The 21,982-nt window shown below is 46.5% G+C and overlaps 6 protein-coding genes across 6 annotated transcripts; 4 read left to right on the top strand and 2 right to left on the bottom strand.

Annotated features, from left to right (window-relative positions):
* The first annotated feature begins 27 nt into the window (after nt 1-27).
* Nucleotides 28-2,803, top strand: F4817DRAFT_352010 (MFS general substrate transporter). Its single transcript, XM_049305168.1, has 8 exons — nt 28-173; nt 245-659; nt 765-1,112; nt 1,170-1,279; nt 1,335-1,603; nt 1,663-2,071; nt 2,134-2,345; nt 2,403-2,803. Exons 2-8 carry the CDS (start codon nt 505-507, stop codon nt 2,505-2,507), a joined length of 1,608 nt encoding a protein of 535 aa, XP_049154475.1. The 5' UTR covers nt 28-173; nt 245-504; the 3' UTR covers nt 2,508-2,803.
* A 1,052-nt stretch (nt 2,804-3,855) lies between these two features.
* Nucleotides 3,856-4,842, top strand: F4817DRAFT_369132 (uncharacterized protein; the record flags this gene model as incomplete). Its single annotated transcript, XM_049307318.1, has 1 exon — nt 3,856-4,842. Exon 1 carries the CDS (start codon nt 3,871-3,873, stop codon nt 4,840-4,842), a length of 972 nt encoding a protein of 323 aa, XP_049154474.1. The 5' UTR covers nt 3,856-3,870.
* A 593-nt stretch (nt 4,843-5,435) lies between these two features.
* F4817DRAFT_287342 (GroES-like protein) lies at nt 5,436-7,323 on the top strand. The gene is made up of 2 exons (XM_049299625.1): nt 5,436-6,203; nt 6,258-7,323. Exons 1-2 carry the CDS (start codon nt 5,814-5,816, stop codon nt 7,086-7,088), a joined length of 1,221 nt encoding a protein of 406 aa, XP_049154473.1. The 5' UTR covers nt 5,436-5,813; the 3' UTR covers nt 7,089-7,323.
* Nucleotide 7,324: 1 nt separating this feature from the next.
* F4817DRAFT_352005 (calcium ATPase) lies at nt 7,325-11,451 on the bottom strand. The gene is made up of 10 exons (XM_049305167.1): nt 11,128-11,451; nt 10,988-11,061; nt 10,661-10,929; nt 10,057-10,598; nt 9,762-10,002; nt 9,284-9,699; nt 8,887-9,235; nt 8,246-8,829; nt 7,871-8,188; nt 7,325-7,817 (listed from the first exon to the last, which is right to left on the bottom strand). Exons 1-10 carry the CDS (start codon nt 11,295-11,297, stop codon nt 7,517-7,519), a joined length of 3,264 nt encoding a protein of 1,087 aa, XP_049154472.1. The 5' UTR covers nt 11,298-11,451; the 3' UTR covers nt 7,325-7,516.
* A 1,065-nt stretch (nt 11,452-12,516) lies between these two features.
* F4817DRAFT_351996 (heme peroxidase) lies at nt 12,517-16,541 on the bottom strand. Its single transcript, XM_049305166.1, has 7 exons — nt 16,091-16,541; nt 15,067-16,033; nt 14,489-15,005; nt 14,209-14,437; nt 13,360-14,144; nt 13,062-13,307; nt 12,517-12,998 (listed from the first exon to the last, which is right to left on the bottom strand). The coding sequence occupies exons 1-7, from the start codon at nt 16,395-16,397 to the stop codon at nt 12,693-12,695; spliced, it is 3,357 nt and encodes a 1,118-aa protein (XP_049154471.1). The 5' UTR covers nt 16,398-16,541; the 3' UTR covers nt 12,517-12,692.
* Nucleotides 16,542-17,609: 1,068 nt separating this feature from the next.
* Nucleotides 17,610-20,157, top strand: F4817DRAFT_351992 (uncharacterized protein). The gene is made up of 5 exons (XM_049305165.1): nt 17,610-18,029; nt 18,098-18,624; nt 18,689-19,059; nt 19,117-19,556; nt 19,670-20,157. The coding sequence occupies exons 1-5, from the start codon at nt 17,762-17,764 to the stop codon at nt 19,975-19,977; spliced, it is 1,914 nt and encodes a 637-aa protein (XP_049154470.1). The 5' UTR covers nt 17,610-17,761; the 3' UTR covers nt 19,978-20,157.
* The last annotated feature ends 1,825 nt before the right edge of the window (nt 20,158-21,982 follow it).

Below are 21,982 nucleotides of genomic sequence, written 5' to 3'. Positions count from 1 at the left end.
TCTATACTAAATCTCAATTGGAGAAACAATGGCTACATTTTTGTACCAATAAGACTAACATGCGACCCCTCATTGTAGTTGACTTGGTAAATAGGGCGCCACGCCGTTTATACTCCTTCGATTACACTAGTATAAAACGTACATAGTACTACAAATCTACTGGTCCAGCATAAGTAAGTCAGTTATGAATATATTAATTATGAACAGCACAGACAAGTAAAATCTTATCGTTCTTATCGCTTAGGACCTATGACAACGCCGATGCAATTGCGCAATGCATCGGATAAGTGTCGGCGGATCACTTGTACCGAACTTACAAGGTCTTTAAGTCTTATCAGTCAGACCGCTACAAAAGGCAGCGGGGACCGGACGCATCCCCCATTGGATAGTTTAATCGCTATAGGTAAACTTTTCAGGCATTGGGCTCGCTTTCTCTTTGTCCCCGAGACATCTTAATACAAGATATTCTTGGATCCGTCTTACAGCACGGAGGAATCGATACTCATGGCAGCAGATGAGACATCACCGTTACTCGAAAATGCGGCCCCTCCGAGGACAAACAGGCCCGCCAAGCCCGCTGGTACCCTTTTCGGTCCCGCAAACCGAATTCTCCTTGCCGGCTTCATGATGGCTTTCACCCTCGGCATCACACAGGTTCCGTAAGAACAACCGCTACCTATCCATCCGCCTTGGCATCATATCAACCTCAGTCTCAATCTCAATCTCAATCTCAATTACGAACTCGATACTGACTATGAGGTCAGAATCAATTATGTGTTCCGTCTTATGGAATGCGATGTCTTCTATAGCCACAATCCCCCGTTTGAGGGACCCGGCGATCGATGTCATCGTCGAGAGATTAGTGCTGGCACTGCGACTCAGGTTTCTATCCTGGGCATGTCGACGTCTTTTAGCGGCGTTTTCAACCTATTTATATGCGGCTACTTTATCAAAATCTGGGGTCCGCGATGGGCCTTCGTCTCCCAGACTGTACTTCTAGGTTTGAGGGTATGTACACAGATTGTCGCCGTGACAATCGGTGGCCGGGAAGGTATAATCATTTTCCAAGCTTGTCAAGCTATAGGTATCATTGGAGGACCCCGCGGCTTTCAGTGCGTATAACCTTGATCCCTGATCCTGTTCCAGTGGTACTAATTAAACCAATGTAGACTGGTTCTCAACACCGCGGTAAGCGAGCTGGTCGCGCCTAGGGACCGCACGGCCGTTTTCGGTCGGCTACAGGGGTCGATCATGTTAGGAACTGCATTTGGTTTCCTGCGTAAGTCCAAGGAGACAATTGCATTATCAGCACATTCAATTAACAACTTTTATAGTGGGAGGCGTGCTCGGCGACATTTACAATATTAGGCGTCCTTTCGAGACTGCGTTTTTCCTCTATGTGGTTTCTTCGCTATACGGAGCACTATTCTTACCGACGGGGGCAAGCGATGAGGCTGCCGGTAAGAAACAAAATGGTCGGGGCATTAGTGCTTTCTTCGCACCCATCAAGATAATCGCACCTCATTCCTACCGTTTGGAGTCGGGCAAGGTCATCAAGAATTACAGCTTGATCTTCCTCGCCCTAGGTATTTTCCTCGGTGTCGTAAGTCACAGCATCAAAACCGTATACTTCTCTTTATTGGCCCTCTAACTATCGTGTAGTTCTCTTCCGGATATGTCCCGATTCTCTTGCAGATGTACGCCACGTCTGAATTTGATTTCGGCACTAGTGAGAACGGATATCTCATGTTCGGTAACGCGGCTATCCGCGGTATATTCTTACTTTTTATGTTCCCGAAGATCATATCTTCCGGTCGGACCTGGTTCAATGGCACATCAACGCCAGCGGAAACCAGAGAACATAGAGTAGAAGCCGATATTCCAGTTAACCCAGGGGATTTCGAAGCCGATGAGGTCGGAGAAGTACCACAAGAACCAATACAGCCCCTTGAGGATGAGGAAGATTCCGGGACCGGATTTGACCTCTTCTTTGTCAGGTGGAGTTTAGTCGTCGACTCAATAGTGACAGTCATTGCAGGCTTCTCTACGGAGGGTTGGCAGGTATATCTCGGTAAGATGCCCAGAGACATCGTTTCAAGGTTCTCGATGAAATTGACAATTGACAATTGATAGCTGGCTTTTTACTGCCGTTTGCTTCGGGATCGGCACCGGCAGCCAAGGGGGTTATGACTGAGCTATGTCCCCCGCAACAACGACAAGATGCCATCAGCGCCATCACCCTAGTGGAGAGCACAGCTACATTATTGACACAAGGACTTTTTGGCTTAATCCTTGCTATTTTCTCGGAACTCGGCCAGCCGAGCTTAACATTTTTCTGCAACGCCGTATGTCTTAGACCCCTATTCTAGTTTCCAATAGTGTACTTACTGACGTCTACCCAGGGGTTTGCTGTACTCGGCTTTGCCGTCTTGTTTATGGCACACCTACCACCACCTAACAGCAAGAGAATTGACGACGAAGATTCGGAAACAGAGACTGAGAACTAGATCCGCTAACCACGGTATAAAATGCTCTTTAAAAGACAGTGGCGAAGACGATCAACTAGATGAACATATTAGACTGGAAGGTATATATGCATCAGTGTGGAAGGGAACAAGACTGGCACGTCCTTCGCAAATATATTTTTAACTACCTATATAGATATTCTCTGATAGGACATTGAATAAGCATATCGGATAAATTTGTCTAGATTGGTCTCCCATTGTAGTCAAAGTTGTTCTAAGTAGTACACTCCTTGCCACGTTATATCGTCGGAAACAAACGAAGTCGATCCCACATGCCCTAGGTACTCATTCAGATACAGTTACACTTAATAAAATACCTACGGAAATCTGTGTCACATAGTCCCCCTAACAGTAGATGCTAGTTAGAGTCTCTGAAAGCTAAAGCAACAACTCTTCAATAAATTAGATTACATATCAATCAATTAGAGAGTTACACCTATACGCGTATTACACTTCCATTACTTGATGAGACCGTTCAATCCTGGACAACTCATTCCGCGACTTCCACTTGTTTGATAACAAAATTATGAATCATTCCCTATCATCGTGAGAAACAAGTAATTGAGTCATTGGGTTACTATTTAGGTATCTATACAGCATCATTCGATAGGGTAACTAAGCATTATTGATTAAGAATCTATGGATCATGTTTATATTCCACTAGGTATATATGTGTTAGTTCCCTTCTGGATATTTGAACCTCTACTCCATATACCTCTATTGGTCTACTATATACAAAAAATGCTACCTATTTCCTCTACACGTACTCAAGTAACTTAATTCCATAGCAACTTCTAAAGTCTTTAGCACAGACCTTTTCGATATGTACCTGTTAACTACGAAGAATGCATCGGTCATGTGGTCTGTACGTACCTCAGGTAGATTTATAACACGCGAAGGTTGCTTGACCTTATAACGCCTGGCGAAACTACCAGGTGACAACTATTTACAGCTGCACTTTTAACGGTGACATACAACGAGCGTTGCCTCATTTACCTAATGTACCTAGGTACGCAACCTTCGTCAGATTGCTCCTGCTTCTTCTTTCTAAGATCACTTCATAACATTTATTGTTGCCCCTCAACAGCTCACCGGCTTGTTTCTGGCAGCTGGTAACCTACAAACCTTTCTGCCGTACTCAGGCACTACCGCCTGATTCTTTCCTTCACTGGGCCTACTTAAACATTGTCCATCTTCTCTTCATCTCCCGTTTCTCCATCTCCCATTTCTCCAAGTTTCTAAACAACCTTTTCAAGTAACTTCAATCTAAACTACAAACCCAAAGCCATCGAACATCTCTACTTTCAATCAAAAGCGCGGTTGAATTGATATTCATTCCACCATAATGGATCGGAAATTGAAGGGAATGTTCGGGAACTTCAGCTTTCCAGTCGATTGTATTCGCGCAATCGTACCTTACGATGAAAGTTCCGCGAACCTCCATGATCTTGGAGAAGATCTCACCCCTCCGCGTCAACTTCAGCAACCTTTAATGGGTGAGTCTAATACAAACCTTCAAGCTCTCCTCGAGAGTTACAGGACTAACATCGGCACAGTTAATACACCCACTTCATACCAATCCTATATACCTATCATAGGCATGCATCACAGCTCGTCTCAGGTTCAGACCTTGACCCAGCATGGCTTTGGCCAAGCCAACACTGGGCAAGACGAAGACGAAGTAGATAACGTCAGCCCCGTATCAGGCTTCTCGACCAACTACCACGGGAAGAGGAACGAAAGAAACAGGCCCGATGATATCACAGATGACGAGAATTGCGCTATCTGGATCGAAGGCTTACCCATCGATATTGATTATCCCACACTACTGGCAGAACTTCGAGGGACAGGCAAGATCTATGCCGTTTTCATCAACGACCCTGTTAAGAGGCACCACACGTGCGCCGCGAAGGTTGAGTTCTGGGGACGAGATGGCGTGACGAGACTATTCGAAAAGGTCAAAGATGGCGAGCTCAGGTTTGGTGAATTGGTGCCAACAGTGCGGCCAAACCGCGTGAAAAAGGGCGCGCAACCTGTTTCTCATCGCTCCAGAGTCATAGAAATCACAGGCCCTACCCAATTAGTCAATGTTGTGACTATTACCGCGGTACTACGACAGGCATTCTTCTATGACATGGAGCTAATCGAGAATCTCTGGACGCAGGGAGGGCAATCGATGATGCGGTGGACGTTTGCATCTCACAGAAACCAAGCTGAAACCGCAATGCGCCTCTTCGCCAGTAGGAAGAATCACGTTATACCATCTTTATGGCAGCAGGTCCATTTCCGCTGGGGGCGGGATCCATGCGAGCCTTAGAGGTTGATTTTTTTTTTTGGGGGGGGGGGGTGGTCCCTCATGCTATTTACGCGTTATGGGTGTTTAATTATGAGTTACTCTAGACAGGTTTCATGCCCATAGGACGTTAACGAATTCATCACCTCTAGTCCTATTCATTCAATGATGGTTGCTTATAGATTACATGGCCTGCTAGTATACTGATGCCTATAGTTTATAAGTGGCGTATAAGTTGTCTCCCTTTAATATGATTTTAGGCGTTATAATTTTTGATTAATCTATACGGTGTTGATAAATATTACGGAAAGGTATGTCTGGACAAGGAGAAATAGGGGTAGGGTGTCTTAATTGTTAGTCTTTACTCTTTACTCTACACCGCGCTATCCGTTTCTTTTCTATTTAACCATAACACTAGAATATTATTTCTAATAGAGCTTAGGTTAGTCAAATATGTTTTCTAATAAGATGACGATTGAATTTGTAACGTGATAGTCAAAGCTACACCAGTCGCCCGCAATCTCATGCAGCCGCCCCACGGTACCGGACTCGGAGCTGACTTGGAATCAGTAGCTAACGTCGACATTTATGTATATATTGACGTACCATTCGTGCCGACCAATTATCAAAATGTCTCCGCCTGGCCGAATCGGAAAGATATCTACTCCACCCCACGGAGCCCTTTGCCTCTTCCATATGTAAGCAGGCCACCCTAGTCGATGGCGTGCTGATGGCGTGCGACAACACATTCACCACATTGGTCCAGATCGAGTTCGATAAGTCCCCTGGCGATGTAACAAGCGACCCGTCATTCCCGGTAGCTGTAAATAATTAATAATGGCAAAAGATTTAAGAATAAGTACATTCATTATCGACATCGCAAGGTCGGGTTGCGTTTATGTCAAGATAGCTGTGATACACTTGCTGGAATAAGTGTCTGTGAGATAGAACTGCCCGGTATACTTGCACGTAACGCACTCGGCATCGTCGCAGCTATGGCAGAAACGCAATCCAGACGTGCCCACGTCGGCAGAAACTCGTGGAAAACGGTTCGTACGCTCCTACGAAAGATAAGAACGAAATCGAACTCGAACTCGAACTCGAATGAGAAAGCACAGTCGAATTTAATAGAGGGCATACGGAAAGGTTCCACGCCGACAACAACGACGGATGAATCTGCCAACGTCTCGGTCGCTGAGTTCGCTGTGCCCGGTATGCAGAAGGCCCTCGTCGTTGCTCGTAAGGGCGAATATGAGATCCGCCATGACTTCCCGATGCCGGCGGTCGGGGACGATGAGATTATGATTCGAGGACACTACGTCGGCCTGAACCCTATCGACTGGAAATCTGTTGACTATAATTTCTGCTTGCCTGAATTTCCGTGGGTAGGCTTACCCCTCCTTACTCGCTAGACGATAAAGACTTACAAGAGCCTCCAGGTTACGGGCCGAGAAATGTCTGGGGTAGTAGCCCAAGTTGGTTCTGCCGTTACTCATTTTAAGCAGGGCGACTATGTCTGGACCAGTACGTACTATAAGGACGTTCGTGCCGGCTGTTTTCAGGAGTATGTGGTAGTGCCCTCGCATACTGTGCTTCCTATCCCATCAGGAGTACCTATCGAAGCTGCGGCATGTCTAGGCGTCGCAGCTTTGACGGCATCTATGACATTATGGAAGTGGTTAGGCGTACCGTTTCCGCAACAACCCACAGATAACGAAGAGGAACAATGGCTTTTGATCTGGGGCGGCTCTACCGTCACAGGCCAATTTGCTACGCAGATTGCGCGGCTCAGCGGGATTAAAGTGGTAACCGTCAATTCCGTAGAGACAAAGTCGTTATCGGAGCGCTTGGGTGCGAACCATGTGGTAGTGAGAGACGGAAAATCAGATGAACAGGTTGTGGACGAAATTCGAGCTATCACCAGCGACAATGTCACGCGGGCAATCGACTTAGTAGGACCTAAAACAGCAACCCTAGCGCTCGATGCCGTATCAAAAACCAAGCCCGTCGCTTTCGCACCGCTAGCTATGATGTCAGGTTCCCAAATAATCCCCGAGAACGTCGAAGTGCATACAGTTGAGATGAAGCAATTCGTCCTTGATAAGAGCAACGTCCGCTATACCGAAGAACTCGGAAAGCTGTTAGACGGGGGTCGGATTATTTTGCCCGAGATACATTTGATTGATGGAGGCTTACACTCAATTCAAGGGGGGTTAGATATGCTGAAGAAGGGGAACTTGAAAGGCAAGAAATTGGTGGTGCGGATGTAATAAAAAGGGGTAGGAAGTGTGCTTTTAGTAATGTATTAGAATGCCACTGGGTTTTTAGCCCGTGGGTACAGTATATAGACCAGCATACAGAGGGCGTTGAGGTAGTGTGGCTATTTTATTCTTGCAAATCAATATATGCATCCAAGGCAGAGAGAATTATATATAAGCGCCTGGATCAGAGAAGGTGTGTTGGAATATATTAGTGGTCGGGCCCGGTTGACTATCAACATTGAGATGGATATAGTAGATATAAATAGATGCTAATAAAGCATTATGCGAATAAGTTGAAGAATAATACTATCTACAACTAGCATACAGGTCTGTTACGATGAAAGCCCCATAGCTTTCCGAAAAAGTCTTCTTCATCTCATCAAAACACCCACCCCCCTTTAATCCCCCAAACTAGTATAATTCCAATATATCATATATTACCAAGCAAGCTTAGCCAATATTCCGTTAGGGTATCTCCGTATGAGAAACTTGCGTATCTCGTCGAATATCAGGATGAACAGACCGAAGGCAAAGGGTAGAAACCAGTGTTCCACCGGAACAGGCGAAGTTCCCAAAACTGACTGTAGTTGAGGGATGTAAAGCCATAGGATAGCCATGGATAGAGCGAATATAACTGCTGGGAAAAGATATAGGTTTCTTGTGTGCTTATTAAAGATAGGAGGGTGCTGAAAGACACTCCATCGCCGCGTGCGTACTGCGAGCAAGTTGAACCATTGCCTATACCAAGTTAGCTGATTTCACCACTATAATATTCCAGTCAGATTCCTTACATGACAACAAGGTTGACGAAGTAAATGGAAGATGCCTCATTCAGCTTCTGAGCATAATAGTCTTTATCGATCCAGTCCGGGAGGTCTCCAAAAGAGAACCATAGCACGCGGAACGGTATTCCGTTCTTCTCTAGATACCAGTAAGCCATCGCGAAGGAAGCTATGGTCTCTATCATGCCCAGAACACCATATGCGTGTATAACAAGTTTCCAATCGACTAAGCGGTCCTTCTTGACGTTGCGCGGTTTACGCAGCAGGACATCGGCCTCTGGTTTCTCGTAGGAGAGTACTGTCGCGGCAGCGCAGTCTGTGAAGCAGCTAAATAGTGTCAGCATATTTGCTTATAAATATTCCTCCAGCTCAAATTATGCTTACCAGATGATTATCATGAGGAAAGACGAGAGAATCTGCGGGATTCCAAAGATAACATTGGTCATCACTGGCCAGAACTCAGCGAAACTTCCAGCCGGAAGCAGGTAGCAAATCACTTTCTTCAGGTTATCAAACACCACCCGACCATATTGCACCGCCTCGACAACAGACGAGAACGAGTCGAGCAGTACCATGTCGGCTGCCTCGATGGCAATGTCGGAGCCGCTTCCAAGAGCAATGCCGACGTCGGCAGCCTTTAAAGACGGAGCATCGTTCACACCGTCTCCAGTCATGGCAACCACACCGTCAGTCTGGAACTCTTTCACTATACGTAGTTTCTGTTCCGGGGTCGTCCGAGCGAAGACAATCTCTTCATATTTCGTTAATATTTTCCACTGGTACTCATTCAGGCCCAGCAGTTCCGGTCCGCTAATAAGAATCGACAAGCGGGTGGTGGGAACCTTCGTTTCATCTTCTACCTCCTCCCTAGGGAGCGAGGAGACATTGTGCACCGAGGGCGTAGGACCGCTTACGATGCCGGCCTCCTGAGCAATCGCAAGAGCTGTAAGAGCAAAGTCCCCAGTCACCTTCATGTTGCATATTATTAGCAGGGATACAATACCAGGCTACCAGGCCTCACTTACCATGAATACCCTTATACCGGCACCACGCAGCGTCGAGACTACTTCGCGAATTTCCGGACGTAGAGGATCGACAATAGCTACAAGGCCGACTAACGTCAAGTTCGACTTAGCATGCGTAACGATCTCATCTTCAAATTGAGTTGTTCCGGATTGGTATTGTAGCTCGCCTTGGCGAATGACCTTGCGAGCAAGCAAGATGCAACGTTTTCCCTGACTACTGTACGCGTTTTTTATGTTCTCAAACGATGCCCGCATATCGTCGTCGAAGGGGTGCACATCACCCGCATTGTTAACGAAGGAGGAGCATCGGCCAATAAGGACATCAGGGGCCCCCTTTATAGTCAAAAGCCTAGTATAAGTTAGTATTAAATCTTTCAGATTGTTTCGAGCCTCTTACGTGTCGCCAGAATGGAAATCTTCCGCCTCGGCCTCTGATAGAGTAGCTTTTAGACAATCCTTCCTGAACATGGAAAATGTCCTGACCATAAACTTGTTCTTGCTGTTGAAAGCTAGTTCATACGTCTTCTGCCAGGATTGGCGTAGCTGCTGCACTGAGCCGAACCGTTCAGAGAATCTCAATACTGCCTGGTCGGTAGCGTCACCGAAGACACGGCGCTGTTCGATGGGCAAATCCATGGTTGCGGCGTCAAACTCAGCTGCGTTACAGAGTCCAGCGATGGCACACACTTGATCTACACCTGTTGTTACCATACCGGCGACGGCTGGTGCCGTACTTGTATCCAACTCATCCTCGGCCCCCTCAACTGTAATAGTGTGAGTCCCAATAGTGCACTCAGTGACAGTCATTCGGTTCTAAACAAGATCAGTCAAGAACCAATGGAAATATCGGTGGCCGACGTCGACTCGTTCTTTACCTCGGTAAGGGTCCCCGTCTTGTCGGAGCAGATGACCGACACAGATCCTAGGGTCTCGACTGTCTTCAACGACTTGCATAGGACTTTATGCTTGCGCATCAGGTTCGCGGTAATAGTCAAACCGGCGGTCAATGCGATGGGCAAACCCTCAGGGATAAAAGCGATAGCTACGCTGACGCACCCGACGATGAGATTTGGGACGTTAATCCAATTTGGATGGACCTTTCTGAGCCAAGCACCCCTAAGAGGTATTGTTAGCACTGACAATTCGATGACAGACTTATGCTTCACTAACCAGACAATCAGGACTATAGTAATCATGGTGAGCATGATAGAGCAGATGATGATGACGAAGTATAAAACCTCCTTTTCCAAAGTACTCAGTTTTACTTTGGGCTCGTTGGTTAAAGCTGCGATGCGACCAAATACTGTGCGGTCACCGGTGGCTACGACCAAGCCCGTACAGGATCCAGATACGCAATGGGTACCCTGCAAGCCAATGCAGCGAGTTTCTAAGTAGTTATTGTCTGTCGAGTCTACGGTTGCTGCGAGAGGCAACGACTCTCCGGTTAGAATAGACCTATCAAACTTAGCATCGCTGGAAACTTGGAGGAAGCGCATGTCAGCCGGCAGTTTGTTTCCAGCCTTAATACACACGATATCGCCGGGTACGAGCTCTTGTGCATCGAGGGAGGCCTGGACACTGTTTCGGATGACTATGGAGTCTTCGGGAAGCATATTCTTGATGGAACTCATCACACGAGATGAGCTCCAGTCCTGGAACATATTAAATGCAGCCTGGATGAAGAATACCGCAACTAGAACTATTGCCAGGGCCTAGAAGCGGAAGTCAGAGATACTTGAAGTATATTAGGTCCCCGTCCTATATTGTTACTTACCAGATTAGCCAACGATGGAGGTTGACCGAGTGGTTTCCACGAGATGAAAACTAGAATAGCTCCAAGCAGAAGTATAGGGCCGAATCCTTTAAAGAAATAACCCAAGTATTTCTGGATGGTACGTGAGTCCGGAGGAGATGGGGCATTTCGGCCGTATTCTTTCATTCTACGAGTAACTTGTTCGGTTGAGAGACCCTCAGTCATTGATGCGCTGAGACGCCGGAGGGCCTCTTCAGTCGATATCGTGTGCCATTCGAGCTCGGATAGATCTATATGATCGACGTTAGTAAGCTCCTTGAGTGCAATGTTCGGATTATGACCCCTTACCCTTCGTAGCTTTGTCTTTCGCCTCGGATAGCTGTGCGACATCCTTCTGCTTGGATTCTTCGATCTGGTACGAACTAGAGTCTCGATATTAGAACTACCCGTGATCTATTGTTGTTGAATTGGCAAATAACGTCACTTACACGGTGCGGTACTGGATAGGAAGAATGATAGATGGGTCAACTTCACGTCGCGAGCGCACGCTACGAATAGACATCGAGCCGCTGGATTGTGCACGACGGAGCCCACGCGAAGGGCGGACAGCCTCCTCGTCGTCCCATTTTACACCATGTTTAAGGTCGGGTTCGTCCATTTCGGAAAGAAAGTCCAGGCGTGTAAGTCGATGTACATACACCACACGAGGAAGACGAGATGAATGAAAAGCTCCGAGAATGTAACAGAAAGTCGGTTAATTGAGGTGAAGGTCCAGGTGACTGGTTGATTTAACTACCAATTTATATTATCAGATATTGCTATCTACCTAAGCTACGTAGGAGTCTACTAAGAGTTGATGGAACGCTGAAGTCGGAGAGTAAAGCTGTTGATGACATGCAGGAAAACAGGATGTCGCACTGTTAGTTGTTGGACGTCTTCGCATCTCCTTCACAGTATAACTTAATTACACATACTCGAGGCTCCGTTAAGCTCCAATAATCACATGGTGGTTTTTTTCACCGATTTCAAGCGCCAGGAACCCTAGAGAGATGCAAAGAGGCGGTGCCAATTAACCTGCATTCTTTGAAAATCGAGCTTGACATAATTCGCGCACCGGATCTAGCAAAGCTCTGCTCAGATATCAGCTATCAGCTCCGGGGGGTTCAAAGGTGGGCAAAGTTGTGAAGAAACAGGGTCCAAGTCATAACATATATAAAATCATCATCATGGTACAATTAATAGTTAGGGATGTACTCGGACGTATATTTAAACCAACTACCTAGTAAAGAGGAACCGTGCTTCACGCAGGGAACATCAATACATAAAAGGGCGGCCTCCCAACTTGTGGGTCAGCCATGAAAAGACTCCTCAATATAATATACTATTATATCTCTCACATTACCGACTGGAAAGGGATCTGGCTTGTCTGTGGGGTATGCATTTCATTGGCAAGGATGTAACCTCTCCCCTGCGAATGATGTATTCGTACATTCAAGATATATCTAATATATACCTCTTTTTAGACATGACTTCCGTGTCATGCATATGGCACGGTGGGAAACTCTCTTTGTATATCTCACGCCGCCGTCATTACTTTCTGCCTTACTCCGATAGGTTAGAAGCCATGTAGCTCGGGTTTTCCCCTATCCGGTTGTAAGCGTACGCTTATGGACAGCAGATCTCAAGTGCGTATACTTGCTTTTTTTAACCTCGCTTACGAGGACTTCGAATAACTTGAGACTTGAAAACTAACAAGAGACAGCTTGCCCATACCAAACTGGATAATACGACGCAGTTTGTGAAACTGTTATTTTCTTCGAGGTAGTAAAGATTAGAATGCCCCATTGCTACATCAAGAATCCTGACAATTGAGAACTAGGACAGCACTTTGAATTCAAAATAATAATCGCTTATACGATGCCGGTATCCATAACTTCTTTCTAAATTAGATGTAGCTAAGAGAAGATCACGAAACGTATATGTTTTCTCGTATATTTCTAATGAAGCACCTCCTCTCTCGTTTGCAACTCTCCATACACGCATCACCTCCGAACTAATCATCGTAGCATATCTTCATCGTGCACGGGAACGGAAAGTATGCTCCCCTATCCTCTCTCATATACATACAAAGACCTCCAGGCTGAAGGACTTTCTTAAGCTCACCCTGAGGCCCGGGTGCTCTCCGCACGTTCTTCAACTTGAATACTGACCGGAACATCTCAGTAAGCCCTGCTTGGCCGGCGTCGCACCCAAGACTGACGTGCGGTCCAAGCCCGAAGTGAATGTAAGCATCCAGTGGACGACGCGGGTTCACTTTGTCGGGATCAGGGAAATGCTCAGCGTCCTTAGCCGCGCCGGTCTTCGCAAATTCAGGTCAGCTATGCCTTAATTCTTTGTCAAGTTGCTTGGGCATTCCACTTACAGAGCTAATAAAAATACGGTCACCAATACTAATTGATACCTCACGATTGCCATCCTCTGTGATCGTATCCCCGGCCGCTGCTTGACGATACGAGCCGAGTGCCCCCGAAAGCCTGATACCTTCCATGCAATATCCGAGCATCAACGCGTCAGTTTCGCCCGAAGACGGACTGTTCGCGATACTATGGATCTTAGGGATATACCCAGATCCTTCCGAGGACAAGTAGTAGTCTAGCGCTTGAGCGAACTGTATGAGCGTCAGTTACTATAATGGCAATCCTGGAGTCTTCGAGACGTACCACTTCTGAGATACTCGGCACAGATGCCGCTGCCGTAGGTAGAATCTGGGTCCATGTAATGTCGTAGTTATTCATACCAGCTTTGGACAAACCCTTAACCAAATTAGTGCCGTACGATGCCAATGGGTCATTCTTATTTGACCCAAAAAACAGCCCGCTAATTCCAAAGCCCGTCGCCGTCTTCACGTTAGCCTCGATCAATTTACCTAACTGGCCAGCAACAGCCTTTGTCGCCTGTCGCATTGGGAACGACTTCATGGGATCGATGTCAGAAAAGATACAGATAAAAACCACAGCGAGAGCCATGTATAGCTCCTGCTCGCTATAGATACCCTTCGGGTTCTCCTTTGTCTTGAGCGGCAGATTGAATACACGAGAAGTAAAGTGTACTGGTCCAAGATTTCCGACATCCCGGACAATATCGACAAAGTTCTGACCAGCCAGCTTGTAGGTCTTCTCTTTTATGAGTTGGTCCGTGATATGGGAGTAAAATGTCTTGACTTGGGAATGCCAGTCCCCTTTGTACAACTGATCGGGTGTAAGTTCACTCTGGCCGGTATGGGAAGGTAAGTTTCCCGAATGCAAGAAGCGTTTCCCACCATGGCCCATGAGATATGAGAGTCCTTCATTCCCTATGGTACTATACTTATCTTGATTATCGTGTATGTGTTGCGCCCCACTATAGGTCGTGATGTTAACAGGAGGTGGGATGAATGAGGGTCGGTCGTAGTTGAAGTGTTGGACTCGTCCTAAATTGGTCAAGATCATCTTGGTTTCACTTGGAACTGCACATATTAGTTAGCTTTCACGTTTATCAGTTATCATGTATCCAAACAGTGGTAAACATACCAACCATGGGGTAATGGGCGTAAACTGAATCTCCTCTGAAGTGGTTCGGGAAGGCTCGTGTGAACAGCTTATAAAATACACAGCCTTGGTTAATGTTCAGATCATACGCAACTTCATTGTATCCCCAAGATGTGAGACCACGCGGGTGGTAGTCAGTAGTGTAGAAGCGGTCTCCTCGAGTTAAGCAGACAGCATCAGAAAGAATGACACGAGAAATCGTGTAAGTAGGCTGAGCAATGTTAGTAGTCTCGTCATTGTATAACACGGATAGAAAACATACGGCAATTCCAACTCCAGGAACCATTGGCTCCTTTGCCTCCTCGGCAACGATCCCTGGGTAGAGCTCGACGAAATCAGGGTGCTCATATAAATGGCGGAGTGAATTAGCAATTTCAGGGTCGGAGTTGATGTCTTCAAACTTCTCATACGGCTTTAGTCCAAAGTGCTTGCGGAACTCGTTCAAGCCTGCAACATTCCACTTTCGGCCCTGAAGGATACCTAATATTTCGACGGGCTTCATTGATTCCGGTACGTTGCGGCCACCGAATGCTCCTGCACAGTCTTCGATAGCGTCGGAGATACACCCGACAAGGTCGTCGTCGCTGAATTTACCATCGGAATTTCGCTTGAAGCCCCCGAATACTCTCTCAGCGGGATCGTCTGGAATGCCGCTATCGAATTTGGCAAAGCCCATAACCAAGTCCTGGTGACTTAGTTCTAATGGATCCTTATGAAACAGGTCGCGGAAGAACCCCTGGAGCCATTGGTCGTCCTTGTCTGAGATACACGAGTGCCACCTACAGATTACCTATTAAGTGACTGTAACTCGAGATTTAACGGTATTTTTGTATTACTTACCTGTAGCAAAGATTAAACTCGGCTGAAACCACACTGCCAGTACCACGCTCAGACCCAGCGTTAGTGCCAACATCGTGGCCCATCTCTGCGCGGGGGTCGAGAGTCCATGTAGTGTTGCTCCGATTGAGATTGACAAGGTTTCTTACGTAGTCGATCAGCGTAATATTGATATACAATCCAGAGGTGACCAGTCGAGCCGTCTGGAAAAGATCATTGTCGTATTTCTTCCATGCAGCCGCAGCCTTCTCTTCGCTTAGTCCCGCGCGCGGAGGCGTAAAACGGCCACCCTCGTTAATCGCGGCTAGGTTTGCTGCGACGTGGTTATGGAAACGGTTGAACATGATTAGAATAACGCTAACCCCAGGTGGCGATCCAAGAAGCCGCTTGTCCGCGTAAGTGTCGGGCTTCATCATTCCATCCTTGAAGGTCCTTACGGAGTCCTGCATAGCTTGGTTGCTTCCGTAGAGAGGGGAAAGATCCAAGTATGAAGAGGTCTTGGTCTTGCTCATGTCGGTATGATCTGTCCAAAAGAGATCATGAATGATGATAGTTGCCCAATACCAAAGCACTGAAGAGACATTATTCGGGTGCTTGCGGTATTTAGTCCTCTTCATGACCGATTCGAAAATGAGACCCGGGTCGGGCATGGCTCCTAGGGGTACAATGCCTGGGCGACAACTCCTAGCATATGTTGATCCGGCCGCTCCAAGTTGAGGTTTCATTGGGTTGTTCCATGATCCGTCTGCCATCCTGTATTCGTGTTTCTCGCCCATATATAACAGAGGTGGGTGGTCTAACGTATCCCAAAGTTCGTTCAAGAAGGTGTTGGTGAGCTCCTCTCTAAGTCGTGAGCCATGGGGGAGTCCAGCGACAAGCTGGATGACGCGCTCCATTATCATCGTCTTATCGTCTACAAGCTGTTCTCCTTTAAGCTTGCTTCGGGCCAGGTCTAGGACTGTCTTCACATCTGTGATAGGTAGGTATTTAGTAGAATACAGCTTTCTAGTTGTTCGTGGCGACACACCTTTCAAGCGGAGATACTTCAAATCCTTCTTCAACCCTGTCCTTTGAACTGTCGTACTATAAGTACCATCACCATTTTGAACGGGAAGAGGTCGTCGTGAAGCGTTTAGCAATTGTCCAAATTGGGCAAAAACGGTTGAGACGCCTTCACTGTCGGCCTTTGGGAAACGCTCAGGCTTCTCCTTGGAAGGAAGTCCTGATGAGGGTTCTGAAGACTTGCCCATCGTGGTAGAGCTGTAGGAATCGACATGGTGAGGTCTGCTGCCGTCGGTTCTATGAACCCCGTTGCCTGTTATCGGGTCTCCCATTGCGGTTCGCTTGCAAGAGTCAACTTTCTGGAATAAGTGACAAGTATAGCTGATACAGTGTAGTAAACTATGAGTTCTAGGGACTACTTAACATACACCAGATTTGCTTCGGTAATAATACAAACCTCGGCTCGGCTAACCGCCTCCGTTAACTAATTCAACCAGAATAACATCCCGTGTTTAGATATATATCTAATATGCTCGGATCACCTAACTGGGGTCTTCCGTACATGTGCGACTATCTGGATCGGTACGGCCAGCTCTCCTCGGAACCAACGCAAGCCTTACATAGCATAGCCTATCCCGTTAAGAGAGTGACAACAGCCGGGACGCTATCAGTATTCATAGCCTATCCTGTTAAGAGAGTGACAACAGCCGGGACGCCATCAGTATGCATAGCGAGCTGGGAACCTATCAGATCGAAGTGAGTAACAATCATCTTATTAATTCACCGCCCTCACGACGCCTAGAAATAACGGTTGACGTAAATATTGACATTTGTCGTAGTGGCGTACACGCTACCACCCCTAAATAAACCGGATCATGACATATATTTAATATATCAATTCCGCGATCCTTACCACAAAGTTGCAAGTATCATGTCTTAGCACTACAATCAATTGTCTTCTCTTGATAAAAAAGCAAGCAACCCTAGGGAACCTATTCGCAGATCCAATCAGTACCTAAGGTAAAATGATGCGGTTAGCTACGTTTCGTTACACTTGGTAACCCTTCACGCAGAGCTGAACAAATGGAATGGGTATTGATCAACGTTTGTTATACCTAGTCTTACGCCAATATGATAGTATAGTCTAGTAGTTTCACTAATAGGTAATATATTGGGAGATGTAAGATGTGAGACCATATCTACTAAATAGCCAGTTAGACCTCGCCAGTTGATATTATATTGTAATCTTATGCAGTTCAATATGCAGTTGAGCTTAGCTATCTAACTAGAGAACTCATTGACTTTGTAAGTAATTCTCACCTTAACAAATTATCCTTCTCAACAAAAGTCAAGAACTATAGCTATTCAAATTGAATAGGTGGCTGTCAGCCAGCCACAACTTGCTTTCCGACCATTCGCAGACATGCTTTTCGACTATGATCGACCTGGTGATTTCAAGGAAGTATTTGCCCCAATAAGCTCGAACATGATTGACACTATGTCCTCGCCGAGACAGTCTTCCGACGATGCAATAGCACCGAACGCCTATTTGGCTTGGCGAAATTGTTTTGTACTTACAACGGTCTTCGGATAGTAGCACTAGATTCTCGCTGTATACATAACCTAGAGGCCCTTGGCGGGTTGCTCAACATCAAGCTATGCCGTGTAGCACTGTATAAAATCTACCCTTTTTCTAATGGACCAGTATCATTTAGCACCCCAAGTGCGTTATCGGGCAGGTCGCGAGGATTCAAAAGGGCATGTCACAACGTCCTCAAGTCTCGATGGAGATCTAGGTTACCATACTCCTGCATGGACAACGATGGACGCAGCAAAAGATACCCGTACTCCCCAAAAGCTTGTGCTGTGTTTCGATGGCACGGGCAATAGATTCAGAGGTGACGATAGCGACAGTAACATCTTGAAGATATTCAGATGTCTGGATCGGGAATCAGGTGGTCAATGTATATATCTTGGATCCATTCTGTAAAACATGCAGAATTTCATACCACCTCGCTAACTGTTGGATTAGATCACTACTACCAACCGGGGATAGGGACGTATGTCGTGTCTAACTCGCTGTCCCACACAAGTCTAAGTGCTAGAATCCGATCGTGGTACTTGAAGGCTAAAGACTCTGCCGTCGGCTCGAGCTTCGACCACCATGTAGTGGGCGGATATCGATTCCTCATGCGTTTCTATGAGCCAGGCGATGAGATCTACTTTTTCGGCTTCTCCCGGGGGGCCTATGTAGCCCGCTTCCTAGCGGAGATGCTTGACTACATCGGTTTACTCTCGCATGGAAATGAAGAGATGGTTACCTTTGCCTGGAAAGCATTTTCTCAGTGGCAGAGTCGCCAGTCTGACCAGACCGAAGAACATCAGGCGAAACGACAGGAGATGTATCGCTTCATGAAAGGATTTCGAGAGACATTCAGCCGTCCTGTGAAGAGAATCCGATTTTTGGGTCTATTCGATACTGTCAACTCCGTCCCTCGATTCGAGGCTGCGTGGATGCAAAGGTCGAAAATACCATATACTGCGAGAAGCAGTGCCAAGGTAGGTTAAATTGCCTACCTATATAGCAACTATTATTGTTCGCTTGACTCACTGCTACTCATAGGTCATTCGACATTGTGTATCCATAGACGAACGTCGCGCAAAGTTCAGACAGGACCTTATTTACCAAGGGGTTAGTAAGGATCATAAAACACACCGGCACTTGCACGAAGTTATGCACGAGAAGTATCGCACAAGGCAAGGTGCAGTCTCGGGGTTGGCACCGAGTAACAAGCCAGAGAGAGGGCGATGCGAGACCTTAGCCCCCCCTAATGAACATACGTTCCGGCCCCATTCCCGTTCCCGATCCCGGGCAACGAGAAGCTCTGTTGACAGAACGAGCCAAGTCGGTGATGATAAGCCGGGAATTGCTCATATGACAGACATTGACAAGGATTCGGATGATGATGATGAACAAGACATCGACGAGATCTGGTGAGTTCCATGATACCAAATAACCCAAAAAGATAATAGCAGCTAAAGTCAAGATAGGTTTGCCGGCGGCCACGGCGACGTTGGAGGTGGATGGGAGATCATGCCAGACACCAAATCTGCGAGCCACATACCCCTTACCTACATGATCAGAGAAGCGCAACGAGCAGGTCTCAATTTTGATCCCGAGAAGCTAGTTGAGATGGGCGTCACCGAACCTTCTGATGAGTCTAACACTAACGCCCACCACGACGGGGCTGTTCCTGACATTCGCGTTGAGAAGTCAAGCCCAACAAGCCAAACTTCACCCTGCCTTGATATCCAGCCTACGCATCGGGATCACTTCAATTTTACAGGCGACGAAGAAAAGAAAGAGCAAAGCGAACAGAACGTGCGGTCATTCCATCGGATGCTTCACAAAGCCCATTTGGCCAGAATCCACGACTCTCTGCAGTTTGCATCTGGCTTGACTAAAGGTCAGGTGATAACCTGGAATATAAGTATGCCACCTCCCTACTACCCCTTACTCGTTCGCCGCTCTCGTGTACCTAGACCTATGCGATGCCCTATATAGAGGGCCATTAGAAGATAACCGCTAACATTGGTGCTCTAGTGGAGTATATGCCATTCCGGCGAATGGATCTCCAAGCAGACGGATCGTGGAAGCCAATCCGTTGGCCACTTCCATGCGGTGAAGTGCGAGATATTCCCCATACAGCCAGAATACATGGTTCGGTAATCCGTCGCATGAAACAAGATAACGCCTACCGCCCCGGGAATCTCATTATTGGTGGCGGCGGACGCGGAAAGCGCATAGCCCCCGAGTCCTATGGTATTGGTAAATGGAAATGCGTCCAAGATCACGAAGATCCCGTAGGCGAGGTTTGGGTCAGAGATACAACTGCCAACGCCGAGTCATGAAGTGAATATCTATGAGTTGATAGTAGAGAAATTGAATATTGCATAGACCCCTTTCCATGTAATACTCGTCACTAAACCGGACATTAACTTATACCTCCTCTCTTGGTTTCAATTACGATCCCAATTGACTCGTCCACCTCCCCAAATCATTTCACTCAATACGAGAAAACTGATCCATGCTAGAAGTTAACCGACTTATTAATCCGCTCTACTATGATTCGTAAGATTTACCCAGACCACCCAGCCAAGTCGTCCAGTCCTATCCAGCATCGCGCATGTATCAGCGTTACGCTGTAGGATTCCATGCTACCCCATATAGCTTTGGCCGTGAGGACATATCGAGTTAGAATCTGCGAATCCAGCAAGGGTGCCAAATGACATGGCATGTCTATTAACTGTCTAGGAATGATGGCCGGTGGTTGAATTATTCGTATTGGCTTGCTTGTTATACATGTAGACTAAATAGGCTCATGATCGCTTCATTACCACCAGTGACATGAATGGAATGTAGTATAATGGCATGGTACGGGATCCATGTTCCATATTTAGCACTATATCCGCAAGTTGCTTCAACTTTATTCAAAGAATCCATCCTCTAAGGGACTGTACCTAGTTAGTGATTTAGGTAGGTATACAGCGCAAGTTGACCAAGTAAAGTCTCAACCTAGAGTATGTGAGGTAGGTAACTAATAAAAAAGGCCCTTAATAATCTCGGAGAGGACTTCAAAGAAGATAGAGAAAATTTCTGAATATTGATTTTCTTTTTAAGTAGTACTGACTTCACACACAATATTCTTACCATGATATAACTCGACAAACTTGATTTGACTTGACCTATTGGCGACGAAGATTCCGACCTCATCAACTGACTATCCCCCCCTTTTTTTTTTGACGGTGATCTCCTCCATTGCAATCCTGTTAAACATTAGTTCAAACATAGGATGCTTTTTTTTTGCCCTCTTCTTTTCCTCGTGCTATTGTCAAGTTGGTCACGTCCCCACTTACTCACTCCACGTCCGCCCTTTGCTTTGATATTCTCCCCTGAGAGACCTTATTCTCTAAGATCTCTCTTTATAGAGGTAAGCCTTACTCAACATAGCCTGCATCCAACCAAGTCTGCTGCAGCCAAGTACCTTGCGAGTTTCGAGTTTCGTGTCGTTCGCTCGTGGTTTTGTCCTCCCCAATCACGTACTCAAAAGAACTGCTTGCGACGATGCACAGATTCCAGCCCGCCCCATTTTTTCTCGTCAAAATGCCACTCCTCCCTCACTCTCCTCGATCTTGCTAGTCATAATACAGGAGGGCGAAAATGGGGTATCTGAAGAATAATTTGATCCGATCGATCAAAATGGTCTGTACGTGGACCCAATCCGTCAAGGAATATTAACCGCCCGCATTAATATCGCGCGTAATGGTGAGGTCTAACCGTATCGTATCATGTACGCCATGAGTCATGCCGGAAAAGAACACAAGGGGATAGAAAGACGAAAAAACAGGAGTTTGAAATCGGGAGAAGAGGTAACTCCCCAGGCCGATTTCAAAGAAGCTCGTGAGAAATCTAGTATAACTCACGCTTTTGAAACAGTAGGAGCTTGTGATGGCCGAACACCCAGACACCGATAAATAGGTGAAGCGATGAAAGGTTTTGAAGGGATAGATGGCAGTAGAAATGGTAGGTGTAGTAAATCAGGCAAGACATAAATGCTCGTTATGCTTAAATTTTAATAATTCAAGATGCAAATGCAAGGAAAATATGATTATCCAAAGTTTTGTAAGGCCTCCTTCAGGGAGATTTTGTCTAGGTAACTCGATTCTCGCGGACTGAATTTATCCTGTTGAGATGGCTAGCGTAACGGTCAAAGCAATCAAATTCGTTCGGGAGTGCTGTCGAAATAGCGACCCGGTCGACAGATGCTAGCCGCCAAACTAAGCTAGATCGAATACCGCATGAGTTGTGATATTCTTACGCTACCGGGGGGATAGCCGGAGCAGCGGGGATCTCAAC

The sequence above is a fragment of the Daldinia loculata genome (assembly GCF_022478755.1).
Source record: "Daldinia loculata strain CBS 113971 unplaced genomic scaffold F4817scaffold_81, whole genome shotgun sequence".
NCBI lineage: Eukaryota > Fungi > Ascomycota > Sordariomycetes > Xylariales > Hypoxylaceae > Daldinia > Daldinia loculata.
Note: the sequence above shows the minus strand (reverse complement) of the source record. Positions and strands in the feature narration are given on the sequence as shown.

What these genes read in the sequence shown, in the direction of transcription:
- F4817DRAFT_287342 (XM_049299625.1), top strand. Translation starts at nt 5,814, where the DNA reads ATGGCAGAAACGCAATCCAGACGTGCCCACGTCGGCAGAAACTCGTGG. An exon ending in GCTTGCCTGAATTTCCGTGG is followed by an intron (nt 6,204 to 6,257) that starts GTAGGCTTACCC and finishes AAGAGCCTCCAG; the next exon opens with GTTACGGGCCGAGAAATGTC.
- F4817DRAFT_351992 (XM_049305165.1), top strand. Translation starts at nt 17,762, where the DNA reads ATGGACCAGTATCATTTAGCACCCCAAGTGCGTTATCGGGCAGGTCGC. An exon ending in TCGGGAATCAGGTGGTCAAT is followed by an intron (nt 18,030 to 18,097) that starts GTATATATCTTG and finishes CTGTTGGATTAG; the next exon opens with ATCACTACTACCAACCGGGG. An exon ending in CAAGACATCGACGAGATCTG is followed by an intron (nt 19,060 to 19,116) that starts GTGAGTTCCATG and finishes AAGTCAAGATAG; the next exon opens with GTTTGCCGGCGGCCACGGCG.
- F4817DRAFT_351996 (XM_049305166.1), bottom strand. Translation starts at nt 16,397, where the DNA reads ATGGGAGACCCGATAACAGGCAACGGGGTTCATAGAACCGACGGCAGC. An exon ending in CGCCCATTACCCCATGGTTG is followed by an intron (nt 14,145 to 14,208) that starts GTATGTTTACCA and finishes TAATATGTGCAG; the next exon opens with TTCCAAGTGAAACCAAGATG. An exon ending in TGCCGAGTATCTCAGAAGTG is followed by an intron (nt 13,308 to 13,359) that starts GTACGTCTCGAA and finishes ACGCTCATACAG; the next exon opens with TTCGCTCAAGCGCTAGACTA.
- F4817DRAFT_352005 (XM_049305167.1), bottom strand. Translation starts at nt 11,297, where the DNA reads ATGGACGAACCCGACCTTAAACATGGTGTAAAATGGGACGACGAGGAG. An exon ending in ACTATAGTCCTGATTGTCTG is followed by an intron (nt 10,003 to 10,056) that starts GTTAGTGAAGCA and finishes AATACCTCTTAG; the next exon opens with GGGTGCTTGGCTCAGAAAGG. An exon ending in CCGGTATAAGGGTATTCATG is followed by an intron (nt 8,830 to 8,886) that starts GTAAGTGAGGCC and finishes TGCAACATGAAG; the next exon opens with GTGACTGGGGACTTTGCTCT.
- F4817DRAFT_352010 (XM_049305168.1), top strand. Translation starts at nt 505, where the DNA reads ATGGCAGCAGATGAGACATCACCGTTACTCGAAAATGCGGCCCCTCCG. An exon ending in CTCGGCATCACACAGGTTCC is followed by an intron (nt 660 to 764) that starts GTAAGAACAACC and finishes CTATGAGGTCAG; the next exon opens with AATCAATTATGTGTTCCGTC. An exon ending in GGGTTGGCAGGTATATCTCG is followed by an intron (nt 2,072 to 2,133) that starts GTAAGATGCCCA and finishes GACAATTGATAG; the next exon opens with CTGGCTTTTTACTGCCGTTT.